This window comes from Chiloscyllium plagiosum, unplaced genomic scaffold, assembly GCF_037043375.1.
Source record: "Chiloscyllium plagiosum isolate Xiang-an unplaced genomic scaffold, Cpla_swu_hap1 HiC_scaffold_4, whole genome shotgun sequence".
NCBI classification, from domain to species: Eukaryota; Metazoa; Chordata; class Chondrichthyes; order Orectolobiformes; family Hemiscylliidae; genus Chiloscyllium; species Chiloscyllium plagiosum.
In genome coordinates, this window is record NW_028270142.1 from 82,080,501 (window position 1) to 82,100,103 (window position 19,603).

The 19,603-nt window shown below is 41.7% G+C and overlaps 1 protein-coding gene across 5 annotated transcripts in view; it reads right to left on the minus strand.

Moving 5' to 3' along the window:
• sntg1 (syntrophin, gamma 1) overlaps positions 1-19,603 on the minus strand; it is a 594,367-nt gene that overhangs the window by 123,986 nt on the left and 450,778 nt on the right. For 4 of the 5 annotated variants that reach the window (XM_087986417.1, XM_043688306.2, XM_087986416.1 and 1 more), the window contains 3 exons: positions 19,421-19,551; positions 15,586-15,715; positions 7,542-7,580 (listed from right to left, as the gene is read on the minus strand). In XM_087986417.1, the coding sequence (XP_087842543.1) occupies positions 7,542-7,580; positions 15,586-15,715; positions 19,421-19,551 (300 nt within the window). The remainder of the gene's footprint in view (positions 1-7,541; positions 7,581-15,585; positions 15,716-19,420; positions 19,552-19,603) is intronic. The other variant, XM_043688308.2, reaches the window with a different exon arrangement.

Here is a 19,603-nt window from a genome sequence, read left to right on the forward strand (position 1 = left end):
TTCTTTTGCAGCATGTCTTTCCTGGATTTGTAGATTGTGATGTGGTCAGCTATATTCCAAATTTACTGAAGGATGCAAATGTTTCTCCTTGAAATGTACACTTAGAACAGAAATGAATGATCTCTTGTATTTTTCAAAAGATAACAATATTTCCCAATTATAGTTTTGACACACTTTAAGGGAATAGGCTAAATAAAAGGAGTTTTCATCAAATGCTTTCCTCCTTTAAAATGCTGAAAATTCTTTGCACAAACTCTTAATAAAGGTTCTGGAAGTTAATTTTTTCATGATGTGCACACCTAGAGGATTTCATCAATAGCTTTATTTAAAAACCTACTTTGATTTAGAATTGTAATAATGTTTTCCCAAGGAGGATGTAAAACACTAATATAAATTTGTCATGCTGTTAGGTCACAGGCCATTTACACTGGATAAAATTTATGGCTTTAGCACAAATGTTGACAGTATATCAATATTATAATCAAATGAAAAAAATACAACAGCATATACTGGTCAATGAATGACATTGAGCAATTGGGAGTCAAAACAGAACCACCTACAAGTTGCTCTCCAAAACAATGACCATCCTGACATGGAAATAAATTGCTGTACCTCCAGTGTTGCTGGGCCAATAGCTCAGAATTCCCTCCTTAAAATGGCATTGTGGGTCTGCCTACACCAAATGGACAGCAGTAGCTGCAGAAGGTAGTTGAGCACCATCTTCTCAAAGTCAATTAGGGATGGGAAATAAACACTAGCACAGTCAGTGATGCCCATGTCACATGAACGAATTTAAAAAATGATGGAAAAAGAGAGAATTTGTTTTCGATTAATCCTTTCATTGACCACACACATTTTAGTCTATCATAAACTTCAACCTTTTCTATTGTTGCCTGAGTGAAAAGTTCTGCACAATTCCTCATTGAACCCCACAGTGAATGAAGTAAAATACCAAAGTAGTCGGTCAATTGTATTTTTTCAACTTTGGCCAACTAGTCCAGGTACACAATCCTTTATCCGAAATCCTTGGGGCCAGTTGTTTTTCGGAATTCTTCAGATTTTGGAATAAATGACATTTTCACAGTGAAATAAAGAAAAGTACCTAACAGCAGTCAACAACAGTACCTAACCTGCCAGTGTGGGCTATGCCGTTACGTCACATCTGAGTGATGTGGTTCGAGTGGGAGGGGAGTTGGGTCACCTGTTCGCACGCCACGGCATGGATACAGACCCTTCAGTCCAACTTGTCCATGCCAACCAGATATCCCAACCCAATCTAGTCCCACCTGCCAGAACCCGGCCCATATCCCTCCAAACCCTTCCGATTCATATACCCATCCAAATGCCTCTTAAATGTTGCAATTGTACCAGCCTCCACCACTTCCTCTGGCAGCTCATTCCATACACGTACTACCTTCTACGTGAAAACGTTGCCCCTTAGGTCTCTTTTATATCTTTCCTCTCTCACCCTAAACCTATGCCATCTAGTTCTGGACTCCCCCACCCCAGGGAAAAGACTTTGTCTATTTATCCTATCCATGCCCCTCATAATTTTGTAAATCTCTATAAGGTCACCCGTCAGCTTCCGACGCTCCAGTGAAAACAGCCCCAGCCTGTTCAGCCTCTCACTGTAGGTTAGATCCTCCAACCCTGGCAACATCCTTGTAAATTTTTTCTGAACCCTTTCAAGTTTCACAACATCTTTCCGATAGGAAGGAGACCAGAATTGCACGCAATATTCCAACAGTGGCCTAACCAATGTCCTGTACAGCCGCAACATCACCTCCCAACTCCTGTACTCAATACTCTGACCAATAAAGGAAAGCATACCAAACGCCTTCTTCACTATCCTATCTACCTGTGACTCCACTTTCAAGGAGCTATGAACCTGCACTCCAAGGTCTCTTAGTTCAGCAACAGTCCTTGGCACCTTACCATTAAATGCGTAGGTCCTGCTAAGATTTGCTTTTTCAAATGCAGCACCTTGCATTTATCTGAATTAAACTCCATCTGCCATTTCTCAGCCTATTGGTCCATCTGGTCAAGATCCTGTTGTAATCTGAGTAACCCTCTTCGCTGTCCACTACACCTCTAATTTTGGTGTCATCTGCAAACTTACTAACTGTACCTCTTATGCTCGCATCCAAATCATTTATGTAAATGATAAAAAGTAGAGGATCCAGCACCGATCCGTGTGGCACTCCACTGGTCACAGGCCTCCAGACTGAAAAACAACCTTCCACCACCACCCTCTGTCTTCTACCTTTGAGCCAGTTCTGTATCCAAATGGCTAGTTCTCCCTGTATTCCATGAGATCTAATCTTGCTGACCAGTCTACCCTGGGGAACCTTGTCGAACGCCTTACTGAAATCCATATGGATCACATCTACCGCTCTGCCCTCATCAATCCTCTTTGTTACTTCTTCATAAAACTCAATCAAATTTGTGAGACATGATTTCCCACGCACAAAACCATGTTGACGATCCCTAATCAGTCCTTGCCTTTCCAAATACATGTACATCCTGTCCCTCAGGATTCCCTCCAACAACGTGCCCATCACCGACGTCAGGCTCAATGGTCTATAGTTCCCTGGCTTGTCCTTACCACCCATCTTGAACAGTGGCACCACGTTAGCCAACCTCCAATCTTCCGGCACCTCACCTGTGACTATCGATGATACCAATATCTCAGCAAGAGGCCCAGCAATCACTTCCCTATCCTCCCACAGAGTTCTAGGGTACACCTGATCAGGTCCTGGGAACTTTTCCACCTTTATGTGTTTCGAGACATCCAGCACTTCCTCCTCTGTAATATGGACATTTTTCAAGATGTCATCATCTATTTCACTCCATTCTATATCTTTCATACGACAACACAGTAACGATTGTAATATTCAAATTACTTGATTATATTTTTAAAAGAGCTCTACAATTTGACCTGCTACCTTTGATCACACTGCCACTCAAAATTACGCAATTTTGGAGTGAAGTAGTTCATCATTAAGCAATTAGTTACTATGTTTTTTTCCCAATCCTAATGGTGAATGAAAGAGATAGTGAAAAGGAGACATCATTGGATGAGCTGGCTTCAGGGAGATATATACACTCTTGTCATTACCTCACCAATTAAATGTTGGACATTAATATCCATTCGGGACTTTCTTGACTTGTCCGAAATTAAGCCTTTTCAATAGTCAATTGACAGCTACAATGGCTTCCATTTGTCCCAATTTGCAGGCAATTAGAGGTAGAGATGAGGGCAAGGGAGTGGTTCTCTAAAAGTCACCCTCCTATATGTACCTCTGACCTCTGTGAATTCTTCCTCATTTTGATCCCCAATTCAAAGAAACAAAAGAAAAATGTTGAGTTTCTCATCGTTGGATCCCCTGAAGAGTAAGCCTTGATTGCCATGGTGTTTAGGATCAAGATGCTATTTGCGTCAGATTAAATAGCACTAACTGGTAAGCCAGTCAGCTCTTAACAAGTTGATTAGCATGTGACACAGCAAGTTCTTTTGGCAGTGGGGGCAACAAGTTGGTTGACACTTAACATCATTGAATCCCTACAGTTTTGAAGCAGGCCATTCAACCCATCAGGACCACACCAACCCTCCAGAGTGCATTCCACCCAGACCCACTCCCTTATCCTATCCACAACTGCATAATTGAAATGTGGAGCTTATTCAAAGTACACCTACTGTGTGTCCTTGATAAGTATGTACCTGGCAGGCAGGACGGAAGTGGTCGAGCAAGGGAGCCGTGGTTTACTAAAGAAGTTGAATTACTTGTCAAGTGGAGGAAGAAGGCTTATGTTAGAATGAGATATGAAGGCTCAGTTAGGGCACTTGAGAGTTACCAGTTAGCCAGGAAAGACTGAAAGAGAGAGCTAAGAAGAACCAGGAGAGGACATGAGAAGTCATTGGCAGATAGGATCAAGGAAAACCCTAAAGCTTTCGAAAGGTATACCAGGAATAAAAGAATGATTAGAGTAATGTTAGGGCCAATCAATCACAGTTGTGGAAAGATGTGCATGGAGTCTGAGGAGATAGGGGAAGTGTTATATGATTATTTTTTGTCAGTATTCACACTGGAATAAGACAATATTGTCGAGAAGAATACTGAGATGCAGGCTACTAGACTAGGTAGAATTGAGGTTCACAAAGAGAAGGTTTTTAGCAATTCTGAAAAGTGTGAAAATAGTTAAGGCCTGCCTTTGGCTCTGATCTTTATGCCGTCATTGTCTACAGGAATAGTGCCAGAGGACTGGAGGATAGCAAATGTTGTCTCCTTGTTCAAGAAGGGGAGAAAATATAACCCTGGCAATAATAGACCAATAAGCCTTACTTCAGTTGTGGATAAAGTGTTGGAAAATGTTATAAGAGTGAGGATTTATAATCTTCTAGAAAGGAATAAGTTGATTAGGGATAGTCAACATGGTTTTGTGAAGGATAGGTCATGCCTCACAAACCTTATTAAGTTCTTTGAGAAGGTGACCAAACAGGTGGATGAGGGTAAAGTGGGTTGATGTGGTGTATATGGATTTCAGCAAGACGTTTGATAAGGTTCCCCACAGTAGGCTATTGCACAAAATATGGAGGCATGGGATTGAAAGTGATTTAGCGACTTGAATCAGAAATTGGCTAGCTAAAAGAAGACAGAGGGCAGTGGTTGATGGGAAATGCTCATCCTGGAGTTCAGTTACTAGTCGTGTACCACAAGGATCTGTTTTGGGGCCACTGCTGTTTGTTATTTTTATAATGGAGGGTGTAGAGGATGGGCTAATAAATTTGCGGATGACACTAAGGTCAGTGGAGTTGTGGATAGTGCTGAATGATGTTGCAGATTACAGAGGGATATAGATAAGCTGCAGAGCTGGACTGAGAGGTGGCAAATGGAGTTCAATGTGGAAATGTGTGAGGTGATTTACTTTGGAAGGAGCAACAGGAATAAAGATTACTGGGCTAATGGTAAGATTCTTGGGCATGCAGATAAGCTGAGAGATCTTGATGTCCATGTATACCGATCCCCGAAAGTTGCCACCCAGGTTGATAGGCTGTTAAGAAGGCATACGATGTGTTAGCTTTTCTCAGTAGAGGGACTGAATTTTGGAGCCATGAGGTCGTGTTGCAGCTACATAAAACTCTGGTTCAGCTGCACTTGGAGTATTGCATACAGTTCTGGTCGCTGCATTATAGGAAGGATGTGGAAGTGTTGGAAAGGGTTCAGGGGAGATTTACTGGGATGTTGACTGGTATGGAGGGAAGGTCTTATTAGGAAAGGCTGAGGGAACTGAGGCTGTTTTCATTAGAGAAAATAATGTTGAGAGGTGACTTAATTGAGAGATGTAAGATAACCAGAGGGTGAGATAGGGTGGATAGTGAGACCCTTTTTCCTCAGATGGTGATGGCGAGCATGAGAGGACATAGCTTTAAATTGAGGTGTGATAGATATAGGACAGATGTCAGAGGTAGGTTCTTTACTCAGAGAATAGTAGGGGCATTCCTGCCTGCAACAGTTGTAGACTCGCCAACTTTAAGGACATTTAAATGGTCATTGGATAGACATATGGATGAAAACAGAATAATATAGGTTAGATGGACTTCTGATTGGTTTCACAGGTCGGCACAACATCGAGGGCTGAAGTACTGCACTGTAATGTTCTATGTTCAATTCCTGTTACACTGCATTTCCCACGGCCAATCCACCTAACCTGCACACCTTTGGACTGCCTGCCCTCACAGTTAGCTTAAAAGATGGAAAATCTTGCCTTAGGTCCCTGTCTGAGAAACTTACTACTTATGAAAGGAACAAATGACCAAGTTCTTGTCTCAGTTGCAAGTCTACTTAGATTATATGCTGTGCCTTTTACCTCTATGTCTCAGCTACCTTTTTGTATTTTTTAAATAATTTGATTGTGATTCTCCATCTTTTTAGTCAGATGGAAATTCACCCGATTGAAATACTTTCTAATATTGAGTTTGTCTTGAAATTATTGTTCTAGTTCTTTCCTAACCTTCATCAATACATCAATATTATTGGAGTAAGTGACTCAAAACTGGATTGCATGCATTCTAAATAATTTATACAAGGTTTAAATAACTTTGTTTGACTGTAGAACAAACAATCTCAAGATGTAGGAGGAGAAAGTGAGGACTGCAGATGCTGGAAATCAGAGCTGAAAATGTGTTGCTGGAAAAGAGCAGCAGGTCAGGCAGCATCCAAGGAGCAGGAGAATCGACGTTTCGGGCATGAGCCCTTCTTCAGGAATGCAATCTCAAGATGCACCCATACATTCATTCAGCAAGCCTTGTTGGCAGCAGTTTCTTATTGAATAATGCCATATTGTTATTTTTTGGCATTTTCTACCTTTGCTAGTGATAACTCTCAGTGAGCAAGATATATTTTAGATAATATTTAATTCCCTATCAGATTTTTGTCATTTCTCAGCAATTTTATTTATAATTACCAGTTCTTTTTAATTGCATACTCCCTTGGTAAATTTAATACTTAATTAAATGAATTTGAATATACGATTCATTGGATCCAACCAAAATAATTAGTTTCCTCCGATTTTTGTTTTTTTTTTAGATTAGATTACATTACATTACAGTGTGGAAACAGGCCCTTCGGCCCAACAAGTCCACACCGACCCACCGAAGCGTAACCCACCCATACCCCCACATTTACCCCTTACCTAACACTACAGGCAATTTAGCATGGCCAATTCACCTGACCTGCACATCTTTGGACTGTGGGAGGAAACCGGAGCACCCGGAGGAAACCCACGCAGACATGGGGAGAACGTGCAAACTCCACACAGTCAGTCGCCTGAGGCGGGAATTGAACCCGGGTCTCGGCGCTGTGAGGCAGCAGTGCTAACCACTGTGCCACCATGCCGCCCACATGGTGGCACAGTGGATTTTAACTTACCAAAGAATATAAAGGTAGACAATAGACATAGGTGCAGGAGTAGGCCATTCTGCTCTTCGAGCCTGCACCACAATTCATTATGATCATGGCTGATCATCCTCAGTCAGTATCCTGTTCCTGCCTTATCCCATAACCCTTGATTCCACAATCCTTGAGAGCTCTCTCCAACTCTTTCTTAAACGAATCTAGAGACTGGGCCTCCACTGCCCTCTGGGGCAGAGCATTCCACACAGCCACCACTCTCTGGGTGAAGAAGTTTCTCCTCATCTCTGTCCTAAATGGCCTACCCCTTATTTTTAAGCTGTGTCCTGTGGTTCAGGACTCACCCATCAGCGGAAACATGTTTCCTGCCTCCAGGTACACTTAAAGTAGCAGAAAATATTCAGAACCCAAAGGGTTACTTGATGCCCAGTCCAAATCAATGATCCCCTGAATAATCTCATTAATGATATTGTCAATCATGTCATTAACAATTAACGCACATAGGGACTCATTATTGGCCATTAGCCTTTACTTCAAGGACATTTTACTGCAAAGGTCAAAAACATTTTCAAAATATAGTGAACCTGATTGATAAATTTAGCAGCTATTTTATTAAATATTTCAACTTACCTGTTGATTTACAGGAAAATTCCTGTTTATCTTTTTAATCTGAGGGAAAATATTGAAGTAGAATTATTAATTTATGAATAAAATAGCAAAGTAGCACAGCAAAACAAAATTTGTTAACTGAAGTTCATTCACATAATATTTACATCAGTGCAAAAGACAAGGCAGGAATATGTATAAATATCTTTAGTTAGAAGTGGGTGATCCATCTTAGCCTCTTCCTAAGGTCCCCACCATCACAAATGCTTCTCTTTAGCCAATTTGATTAATTCTATGATATAGAGAAATGACTGAAGTCACTGACACAACAAAGACTATTGGCTCTGACAACACTCCAGCTGTTATACTGAGACCTTGTGCTCCAGAATTAAACACACTGTAAACAATCAATTCTGGTGCAGGTACAACACTGGAATTTATCTGAAAATGTGAAAAAGGAATGCCCAGGTGTGTTCACAAAACTCAGGACAAATCCAACCTAACCAATTGCCACCCCATGAATCTACTCTTCATCATCAACTAAATGATGCAAAGTGTCATTAACAGTATTGTAAAGTAGTATTTGTTCACTAATAACAAATTCACTCAGTTTGGGTTGTGCTAGGATGATTCATCTCCAGAAATCATTGCATCCTTGAATCAAATATGGACAAAACAGGTGAATTCCAGAGGTGACAGCACTTGATTAAGTGTGGCTTCAAACAGCCCAAGCAAAACTGAAGTTAATGGGAATTGCAGAGAAACACTGTCTTGGTTAGATTAGATTAGATTCCCATCAGTGTTGAAGTTGCACAATGAAACATGGTTATGGTTCTCAGAGACCAATCATTTCAAATCCATAACATATGACAATAGTTCCTCAGGCCTTCTCTTCAGCATAAGGTCAGAAGTGGGGATGTCCATCAAGGATTGCAGAGTCAAAAACAGAAGTTGCTGGAAAAGCTCAGCAGGTCTGGCAGCATCTGTGCAAAGAAATCAAAGTTAATGCTTTGGGTCCAGTGATCCTTCCTCAGAACTGATGGTACCTAGGAAAATCTTGGTTTATATGCAGAAGATATGGTGGGGGAGGGGTTAAGAAGTAAATGATAGGGATGGATAGAGCCTAAAGGCAGAGAAGAACAGTTAACAGACAAAGGAGTCAACAACAAACAGGCTGGGAGGGTAAATAGCTCTTAATGGAGATTATTAATGGCTAACAATGGGTAGTGTGTAACGGCAGACTATGTGGTAACAAGGTCTAGTGTGTATGGTTGGGGGTTAGGACATGGGGAAGTTCAGGTCCTAAAATTACTGAACTTGATATTGAGTCCAGAGGGCTGCAGGCCCCCCAAGCTGAAAAAAGTTCTTCCAGCTTGCATTGAGCCTCGATGCAGCACTGCAGCAAACCTGAGACAGAGATCTTGGTCAGGGAACACAGTGGTGTGTTAAAGTGGCACAAAACTGGAAGCTCAGCGTCTTTTTACAGGCAGAATGTAGATGTTCTAAAAAGTTATCACCCAATCTATGCTTCACTTCCCTAATGTAGAGGAGACCATATTGTGAGCAGCAAATGCAATAGCCGACATTGTGAGAAGTGCAGATAAAGTGCTATTTTACCTGGAAGTTATCTTGGGCCTTTGGATACTGAGGAGGGTGGAGGTAAATGGGCAGGTGTTACACCTTCGGTGGTTGCGGTGGAACGTGCCGTGGGGTTGTGGTTGATGATGGGAGTGAAGGAAGAGTGGAACAGAGTATCCTGGAGGGAACAGTCCCTGCGGACCTGAAACATTAACTTTGATTTATTTTCATAGATGCTGCCAGACCTGCTGAGTTTTTCAAGCAACTTCTGTTTTTGTTTCTGATTCACAGCATCCACAGTTCTTTTGGTTTTTATTAAGGATTGCAGAGTGTTTGTGAGACCTCAGATACAGAAGCAGTCATATAAAAAGACCTGGACAGCATTCAGATTAGATTCCTTACAGTATGGAAACAAGCCCTTCAGCCCAACAAGTCCACTCGACCCTAGACCCATTCCCCTACCCTGACTAATGTACCTAACACTATGGGCTATTTAGCATGGCTAATTCACCTGCACATCTTTGGATTGTGGGGGGAAACCAGAGCACCTAGAGGAAACTTACGCAGACACAGGGAGAATGTGCAAACTCCACACAGTCACCAGAGGCAGAAATCGAACCAGGGTCCCTGGTGCTGTAAGGCAACAGCGCTAACTGCCAAGCCACCGTGCTGCCCCAAGTAATATGCAAGTAATATTTATCCCACATGAGGATCAGGCAATGACCGCACTCAACAAGTACATCAAAAAAACCTTCTATTTATATTCAATGGCACTGCCACTGCCAAATTGCCCCTCTCTCAACACCCCGACACCATGATTGACTAGGAGCGTAATGGAACCCGCCATATTAATTTTATTTTCTACTCTTATAGTTCTAGAGACTGTAAATTCTCTGGACAACAGCCTACAATCTGATATCCAAAGAATTTTAATTTTGTTTTATTCACTCATTGTATGTGTGGGTTACCAGGTGGGCTAGCATTTATTGTTTATCCCAATTTGCCCTTGAGAAGGTAATGCCAAGCTACAGTCAATGTGGTGTAGGTGGACTCAGAATGGTCTTAGGATTTTGACCAAGTGATAGTGGAGGGACGGTAATATATTTCCAAATCATGACAATGAGTGGCTTGGAGGTGGTGGTGTTCCCATGTATCTTCGACATTTGAACTTTGAGATGAAAGCTGTCGTGCATTTGGAAGCTGCTGTCTAAGGATCTTTGTTGAATATTTTGTGTAGTGCATCTTTTAGGCAGTACATACTGCTGTTATTGAGGGTTGGTGGTGGAGGGAATCACCAATCAAGCCGGTTGCTTTGTCCTAGATCGTGTCAAGCTTCTTGAATGTTGTTGGAGTTGCACCCATCCAGGCAAGTGAGGAATATTCCAACACACTCTTGAACAGTGCCTTCTACATGGTGGACTGTCTTTGGGCATGATTCCTAGATTCCTAGTTCTGATCTGTTCTTGTAGCTGCAGTATTTATATGACTTGTGTAATTCAATTTCTGATCAATTCTAACCCCCAAGACGATAATAGTGCAGGATTCAGTGATGATAATGTTATTGAATGTCATGGGGAGATGGTTAGATTGTTTCTTATTGGAGAACGTCATTGCCTTGTATTTGTGTAGCATGAATGTAACATGCCTTTTTTTCTAATCTCAAGCCTGGATTTTATCTCGGTCTTGCTGCATTTGGGCATGGAGTTCTTCAGTATCTGAGGAGTCACAAATGATGTTGAATGCTATGAAATCATCAGTGAATGTCCTCAATTGTCACCTTATGATGGAGGGAAGGTCATTTATGAAGCAGTTAAAGATGCCTAGGTTTAGGATGCTACTCTGAGGAACTCCTGCAGAGATACCCTCTCGCTGAGTTGACTGATCTCCAACTACCATTTTACCTTGTGCCTTGTTGTTATTTTCAAGACATTTGATGAAGTGTTCACTTGCTTTGACAAGTGCAGGTCTGGCAACATTTGTGTGACTTGGCACCACTAATGATAAACAGCTGGCTTTGAAAGGCAGCCAATCCATGACCTTAAGCATTCAATATCTTTTTCATTTATGCACACTAGCAATAGTGTGCACCATCTATAAGATGCAGTGAAGCAACTCATCAAGGCTCATTCAACAGCACCTTCAAAATCAACTATCTTTAGCATCCCATAGGACAAGGGGACCAGAAGCATAGGAATACCTCTACTTGCAAGTTCTCCTCCTGATGTGTAACAAATGCTCCCTTGATAGCTTTTCCTTCTGCTGTAATTCGTGCCCACAGCAGCTCCTGCAAGTGGGAGCTATGTGTTGGTGTAATGATTGGCATGTGCAGCTTGGAGGGAATGTTGCTTGGAATTATGTTGTCATTGCTTCAATGCTGCTGGTCAAATACACTGTACCTGCAACTCCCTCCCAAACAATTCTGTGGTTTTGTCTATACCATATGGCAATTCAAGAAGGCTGCTGACATCAAGGGGACGGCAACACAAGTTTCGCCAATGAATCTCACACCAGTTAGAATAACTGCAGGTTTTATGTTTTGCTTTTCTTCTTACCTATTCTCACACAAACATATAAACAAATAATCAAACATCAAGCATAACATCTTAAAATCTACACTGATTAAATATCTATCCTGAACTAGTCATCTATCCTTGTCTTTCTTGGCTTAGGAAAGAAAGATGCTGGCTTTACAAGTAGCCCAAAAGACGACTATATTCCATATCACTCCAACATGTTATTAGTGTGTTATTAGTGAATGTGAGGAGGTCACATCGGCAGAAAATGAGTACGACCACACCAGAGAACAACGAGAAACCTGATATTGTGAGATCTACATGGATGCCAGCAAAATTCTGTTCTCTTGTGGAGATAAATGTGTACTGCCCAGTAGGAAAGGAGTTGTGAAATACCTGCCATTTTGAATTAGTGACCTATATGTGACCTATTAGTGACCTACATGATAAAACTAAAGATGATTCTTATGGAAATACAGGTGGTGTCAGGATAGAAAAGAAGAGGGCATTGATGAGAGTGGCAGTGCTGTACATGTAGTACTGATTACAGTGATGTGCAATTTTGACTGAAGCCTACATAAGGTGTGAGTGTTAGATGTAGCCGGCAGCGTAAGGTCAGTAAAGATAGCTTGACATTTATTGAACTACCTGCCATATCTCCTCTCACTTTATTCCAGTGCAATCATAGAGTACCTATTTGTGAACTTTAAAATTGGTTCCCATTATTTATTTTATCTGGGTGACCTGTTGGCAATTGTCATAGTATCCTGCAGATAAAACTTCAATGCTTTGATGCTTCTAAAAGCATCCATGAAACTCTGCAAGAACCTCTTAAATAACCCGCTCTCTTTAATCTCCTATTGCTGAAATCTTATTACAGTCAACTTTTCAGTGATTTGGAAGCATTTAATTTCAACATTTACATTCTCTGTTTTCCTGATGCAAAGAAAGGTGCTAAAAATAGCTTCAAATTGGATCTTTTTTTCCTATAAAATTGTAGCAAGGATTGCAATACAACAATACCAAATATTTAAAAACTAGACAACTGTAGATGCTCCACATACTTCCACATGCCCATTCTAATAAGAAAAAGCTAAACTATGTTTCATTTTCACGTGCAATGGAAGTTTTGGAAACATTCTGAATGATATTAACTCTGCCCTAAAAGGATAAATTAATTGGAGAGGTCATGAAAGGTGGTCATGGTAGTATATTAATCACACTGAGATGAGTTTTTTTTCAAACTACTCTCTGTACATATAATTAGTTGATTAAAAAATTGTTGTGAAACTGGAGTTTCAGCAGAGAACCAGTATACCAGCAATTGTTAAAAAGCTTGTTTTTAGTCTCACAGGTGTGTGGGTTCACAGCTCTGGAAATTGATTTGCTTAACTTTTACTCAACGGAACCATTAAACACTACCAAATCAATAATCAGATGTGCTTAGAGGCATTTAAAATACAATCAACCAAACTGCTTCCTGAAAGATCACGTTTTACTTTACATTAGTGTGTGCTGTCAGTCCCTGAGACATTTCAGACCAACCTTGTTAAATATGTTTCAATTAAAACCTGACTTGGGCAGTTTAATGCTAAGGATAAGACATGCACTGAATTGAGATTGTTTAAATAGATATTGTTGAAAATCTTTAAGAGCTAGCTTCATCAAGCAGAACTGAGGCATCATACAGTGGTATGTGTGATTAACATACACAGCTTGTGATGAATGAAACAGTCACCATGGAATTTAATACTGACTGGTAGAGTGTGGAATGAAGCAGCGATAATTAATCATGCTAGATCATACAATCATACAATACAGAACAGGCTCTTTGGTCATGGTATCTACACCAACAAACTCTAAATCTACACTCGTCCAATTTGCAGCACTTGGCCCTTAGCTTTGAATATTATGATATTTCAAGTTCTCATCCAAGTGAAGGCTGAGAATTTTCCTACTTCAACTACCCTCCCAGGCAGTGCATTTCAGATTCCCACCTTCCTCTGTGTGAAAAGAGTTTCCTCAAATCCTCTTAACTTTAACGACTGTACACCTCTATGACTCTACAACTAAAAGCTTTGTACTCTGTTACTGACCCTTCAACTAAGGAGACCAGCCAGTTTCTACCTACCCTGTCCATGCTCCTCATAATCTTAAATTCCTCTGTCAAGTCCCCCTTTCAGCCTTCACTGCTCTAAAGAAAACAACCCAATTTTTCTCTTCATAGCTAAACTATTCCTCCCCAGGCATTATCCTGGTAAATCTTCTCTGCACCTCCTCCAGTGCAATCAAATCTTTCCGATAGTGGGTGACCAGAACAGCAGAGTACTCCAGTTGTAGCCTCATTTAAGGTTTGTACCGCTCCACCATAACCTCCCTGCTCTGTAATCTATGCTGGAACTGATAAAGGCAAGTGTACTGTGTGCCTTCTTAACTAACCTATTAACCTGTCTTATGACCTTCGGGGAGTTTTGGACAAGCACCCAAGATCCATCTGAGCTTTCTACTATCTTTCCATAGATCAAATACTCCCTTGTTACTTCTTCCAAAGTGCATCACTGCACACTTATCAAAGTTAACTTCCATCTTCGACCACTGATCTGCCTGCCGAGCAATCTGTGAACACCCTCTTGTAATTTAAGTCCTTTCACTCACTGTCAGCCACACAGTCAATCTACATGTCATCCACAAACTTACTTGTCATTCCCTCAGTTCCCCATCATTTTCTTCTTTACTATTTATATGCAACACAAACAATGAAGGACATAGCACTGATCCTATGGTATGCCACTGGAAACAGGCCTCCAGTCACACAAACAGGCTTCTACGACCACATTCTGTTTCCTGCAACTAAGCCAAATTTGGATCCAATTTGCCAAGTTATCTTGGATCTCACATGCTTTTAACGGCTTTATTAGTTTCTCATGTGAGTTCTTATCTTTGCTGAAATCCATATAAAGTACAGCAACAGCACTACCCTCATTCCAGGAAACCAGAGCATCTGGGAAAAACCCATGGGACGAATGTGCAAACTCCTTACAGTCCACAAGTTGGAATCAAAACCAGGTCCCTGGCATTCTGAGGCAGCAGTGCTAACCACTGAGCCCCATGTCACCCAAAATTGAAGGCAAGCATTCAGAGCTTATCTGTAATTTGAACCTGGGACATCTCACATACCTGTAATGTACACCCCCCCAAAATGAGAATTATACCCCTAGACCCAATGAGCCATTACTGTGTAATGTAACAAACCGTACTGACATCCCCTCCTCCAAAGTGAAGACAGATGTGACGTACTCATTTAAAACCCTGTCTATGTCCTCTGGCTCCATGCATAGATTGTCTGCTTGGTCGCTGATAGGCTGGGCTCTTCCCACATTGTTTTTACAGATCTCTAATGCCAGGATCAAAAGCTCAAATTATTAAAGTAGCATGCATCAAATCAAATGGCAAAGCCAACCAGGATGGTGGGAAGCTAATTTTGCTCATTTAGCATGTTGTTATCATTCATTAACATCGAATGCTTTGTGATTAGTTTCATTTGGGATCTGTGGCAGGATGATTATATCCTGCTCATTCTGTGGTTGTGTAGATATGGCATGGTGTAAGTTATGGGATGGTGTTTATTCTTTTAGTTATAGGATGTCTGATGGTTTGAGGATATAATTACATATGCTGTTATATGATTTGAACACTGTAATTTAGATATTAAATAACTATGTAAATATTCTTTAGTATTTTCCTTTCATTTACAGTAATTAGAGCTAAAGCTTTTGTCAAAAACCATGAATAGGTAATAATCACACCTGCGCCAATGGTTTGTTCATACCGCCATTGATAAGTATGGGCGGTTTTTTTCTAACGATGAATCGTTTACATCATAATTGCCAAAAGCAGAAGTTACAAATAATAAACTACTGTCTTGAATAATTTTGAAGTCTTAATTTTTTTTATTACATTCAAGTATCCATACTTACATTGTGCTTGGTAAGGTTGGATATATTAATTGCCAGTGCTTGCAGCCAATCTGCACAGTCTTCAGCAGTGAGACACTGAATGACACCACTGCACACTCCATCCACAGCAATTACTTGAAACGCATTTTGCCTAAAATGCCACAAAGCATACGATTAAAATTATTTCCAATAATAATCTATAACATCAGAAAATATTTAGAGATACTTTCACTTTTCGATGAAGTTTATCCAGGATGGGACCTCTATCTACCTCTTTGTATCAATCTCAACCCCAACCCATTTCATTTGAAGTACTTTTGAATATTCAATAAAAGAAATGAAAAGTAAATTTTTAAAATCTTTACCGATGATGGTGGATCTCAATAATCATAGTGCTTATTGGAAAATTGAGGCAGTGGCTCAGTGGTTAGCACTACTGCCTCACCGCGCCAGGGACTTGGGTTCAATTCCACCTTCAGATTGACTGTGTGTGGAGTTTGCATGTTCTTCCTGTGTCTGCATGGCTTTTCTCCAGGTGCTCAAGTTTCCTCTCACAGTCCAAAGATGTGCAGGTTATGGTGGATTTACCATGCTAAATTGCCCAGGATATGTGCAGGCTAGGTTAGTTAGCCATGGGAAATGCTGGGTTACAGGGATAGAGTAGAGAGGATGGTGAGTCTGGGTGGAATGCTCTTCGGAGGGTTGGTGTCGACTTGATGGGCCAAGTGGCCTGCTTCCACACTGTACAGTGTATGAGTCAGTAGTTCACAAGACACAGAGGGTGGTGGGTGCCTGAAACACAGGGCAGTGGAGAGGATGGAAGTAGGCACGTTAACAACATTTAAGGCACAAGGTTATAGACATGTGAACAGAGGGACAGAAACCGCATGTGGGCAATATGTGGCAAGTTTAAATAAGGATTAGGAATCAGCACAGGCTTGGTAGGTTGAAGGGCCCATTCCTGTTCTTTGATAGCAGGTAAGAATTCACTCAGAAAATCTACATCTAATTTATAAATGACACTGTTGACAGATTCCCTCTAATGCCATCCCTTATAATAATGAATGAAAGCAAGATACTGTGGATTTTGGAAATCTGAAACAAACACTGAAAATGTTGGAAAACTCCATAGGTCTGATACCATCTGTGGAGAGACAAACAATTACGTTTTGAGTCTGGTATAATGGTTCTTCAGAACTGAAAGGGACAGGAAAATGATTTTCTTTATACTTTGGATGGAGGTGGAAGAGGGCGAAGGGAAAAGATGGTGTAAAAGACCAGTGTAAGAGACAAAGGGGCTGTTAAAAGTAGTGAAAAAGGACTAGAGCTGTAAATGGGTAAAAATTAAGGTGTGAAGGGAAGAGAATGCAGCCTCCTTGCTGAGTGGAAAAGTGTGGCGCTGGAAAAGTACAGCAGGTCAAGCAGCATCCAAGGAGCAGCTTCGGGCATAAGCCTTTCATCAGGAATGTTGGGTTGGTGGGGCCGGGAAAGGGGGCTGAGAGATAAATATGAGGTTTTTTTTGGGAGTGAGGGCGGATACTGTCTCAGGAGTGGGTGTGGTCATAGTATCATTGGTGATGTCACCAAAGGAAGTGACATAAACCGCAGTGGACTGGGGGGGGGCAAAATTGGCGCATTCGAGCAAAGTAAACAAAACACAAATAAGAAAGACCAAGTTGGGGGGTGGGGCAGGGGGTTGGTTAATGATGCTGGTGGTATAGGCAAAATGTTGAATAGACATGATGCTGAATCCTCTGAAGTTGTGAAATGCAATACTGTGACCAAAAGGCTGTAAAATGTCGAAGTGGCAAACCACACTTTTCATTCACAGCAATTATTTGAAACGCATTTTGCTGAAAAAATGACAAAACATATGAAAGGAAACACTGTCCACTATTAACCTGTAATATCAGAAAAGGCTGAAAAATATTGGCCCTGAATTTTTACTTTTGGATAAAGGTTACACAGAATGTGACTTCAATCTATCTTGAACCAATCTAGTTAATTTCCTATCATTTAAACTTACTTAGGTCCAGTGCAAAATATTGAAAAAAAAAGTATGTAACTGATGTTAGACTGAAACAAATTGTCAATGATGTGAAAGCTAATCTTATCACAAATGATTATACATGTGCTGCTGTTTGTTCAGACTGCAGACATGCTGGGCTTGACGTTCTCCAGCCATCCCACTCTAAATCAAATGAAATGGATGCCAAAATTATAGGAAATGGGGTACTGAGGACTGCCACTGACCCGACATCGGCCTAGGTTTTATTTTTCCATTTACTGCTAATTTCCACTCATGATGCTAAGTCTGATTCTGGCTTCCAGATTTCTCTTCCACATATTCCTTTGCTTGCTGCTGCTAAGACTATTTGGAGAAAGGTAGCAGTAAATCTTAGTAGGGCAGCTACAGCTCAAATATAGTGGAGGCTGTGACCTACTAGAAGCTTTCACAACTGCATGATAAGGTGTATTGTTTTTGTCTCTTCATTGATACTTTTCACGCTGCAGAGAGACTGTTGCACTTATCCGGCCAGCAATGACAGGGCCATGTCGACATAGGTGTTGTTCACACACCATAACTAATAAATCCTGCTCCTGCAAAATGAGCTGCAGTCACAGCATCAGAAAGAAATTTCAAGCCATAGTGTAATCCTGGATGAGAAGACTTATTACATATTTAAATGCTAAATATAGGCAAAGATGAGGACTGCAGATACTGGAAATCAGAGTCTAGCTTAGAGTGGTACTGGAAAAGCACAGCAGATCAGGCAGCATCCGAAGAGCAGGAAAATTGACGTTTCGGGCAAAAGCTCTTCATTAGGAATGAAGGCAGAGAGGCTCCAGGATGGAGAGATAAATGGGATTGGGGTGGGGCTGGGAGAAGGTAGCCAAGAGGTGATGAAGTTCTGTATGGTCTGGTTTGGCGATGGGGGGGTGGGTCATGGTTGAGAGGGAAGTAGGAGGCGGTGTGTTTGAGCTGGCGTCTGGCTTCAGTGGTGTAGAGGTCAGTGCGCCAATCTACCACTACACCTCCTTTATCTGCTGGTTTGATGGTGAGGTTGGGATTGGAGCAGAGGGAGTGTAGGGCTGCGCATTGTGAGGGTGAGAGTTGGAGTGGGGGGGGGGATAGACAGGTTGAGTAGGTTAATGTCTCTGCGGCAGTTGGAAATGAAGAGATCGAGGTCGGGTAATAGGCCAGCGTGGGGTATCCAGGTGGATGGAGTGTGTTGGAGGTGGGTGAAGGGGTCTTCGGAAGGGGGGCAGGAGTCCTGATTGAAAAAGTACGCTTGGAAGCGGAGGCAGCGGAAGAAGTGTTCGCGTCACCACGTGTATTAAATTCATTGATGCGTGGACGGAGGAGGATGAAGGTAAGGCCTTTGCTGAGGACTGATCATTGGTCCTCAGTGAGGGGGAAATTAGGGGGGGGATGGTGAAAACTTGGCAGGGCTGGGAGCTAGGACCTGGGGTAGGTGTGGAGCTGGGAGTGGGGGCGGAGCCTGTAACTGGAGTGGGTGTGGTGGTTGGGGGAATGGGGGTGGAGTCATGAGCAGGGATGATGTTCCCCTCAGGGTTCTGGGGGCGCGGGGATAGTGACAGTGGGATCTGTGGGGGGCGTGTTGGCAGTTTGCAGGTGAGTGGCGTCGGTGGGGGCAGAAGTGGTGGCGAACACGGCAGTGGGGGGTGGGGGCAGAAGTCGCCGAGCCTGTGACATCAGCAATGACGTGAGGAGCGGAAGTGATGTCACATGTGTTGCATGTGAAATCATGAATGGCAGAATATACTTGAGCACCTTAACGATAAATACCAATTGACAGCTTACTGTAAAGAAAATAATAATTTGGAACAGTACCTGGCAATATCAGTTCCTGGAATATAATGTGACAAACGAGAATGAAGAAGGGGGATTAACCGTAGATCACACCATCGCTTCTCCCACTTTAGGCCTGAGGATGTAGGCCATGAAGAACACGAGAGGGAATCCTGAAAAGTATTATTCATATTACTTTTCCAACTGTAACTCATTCTAAATCTA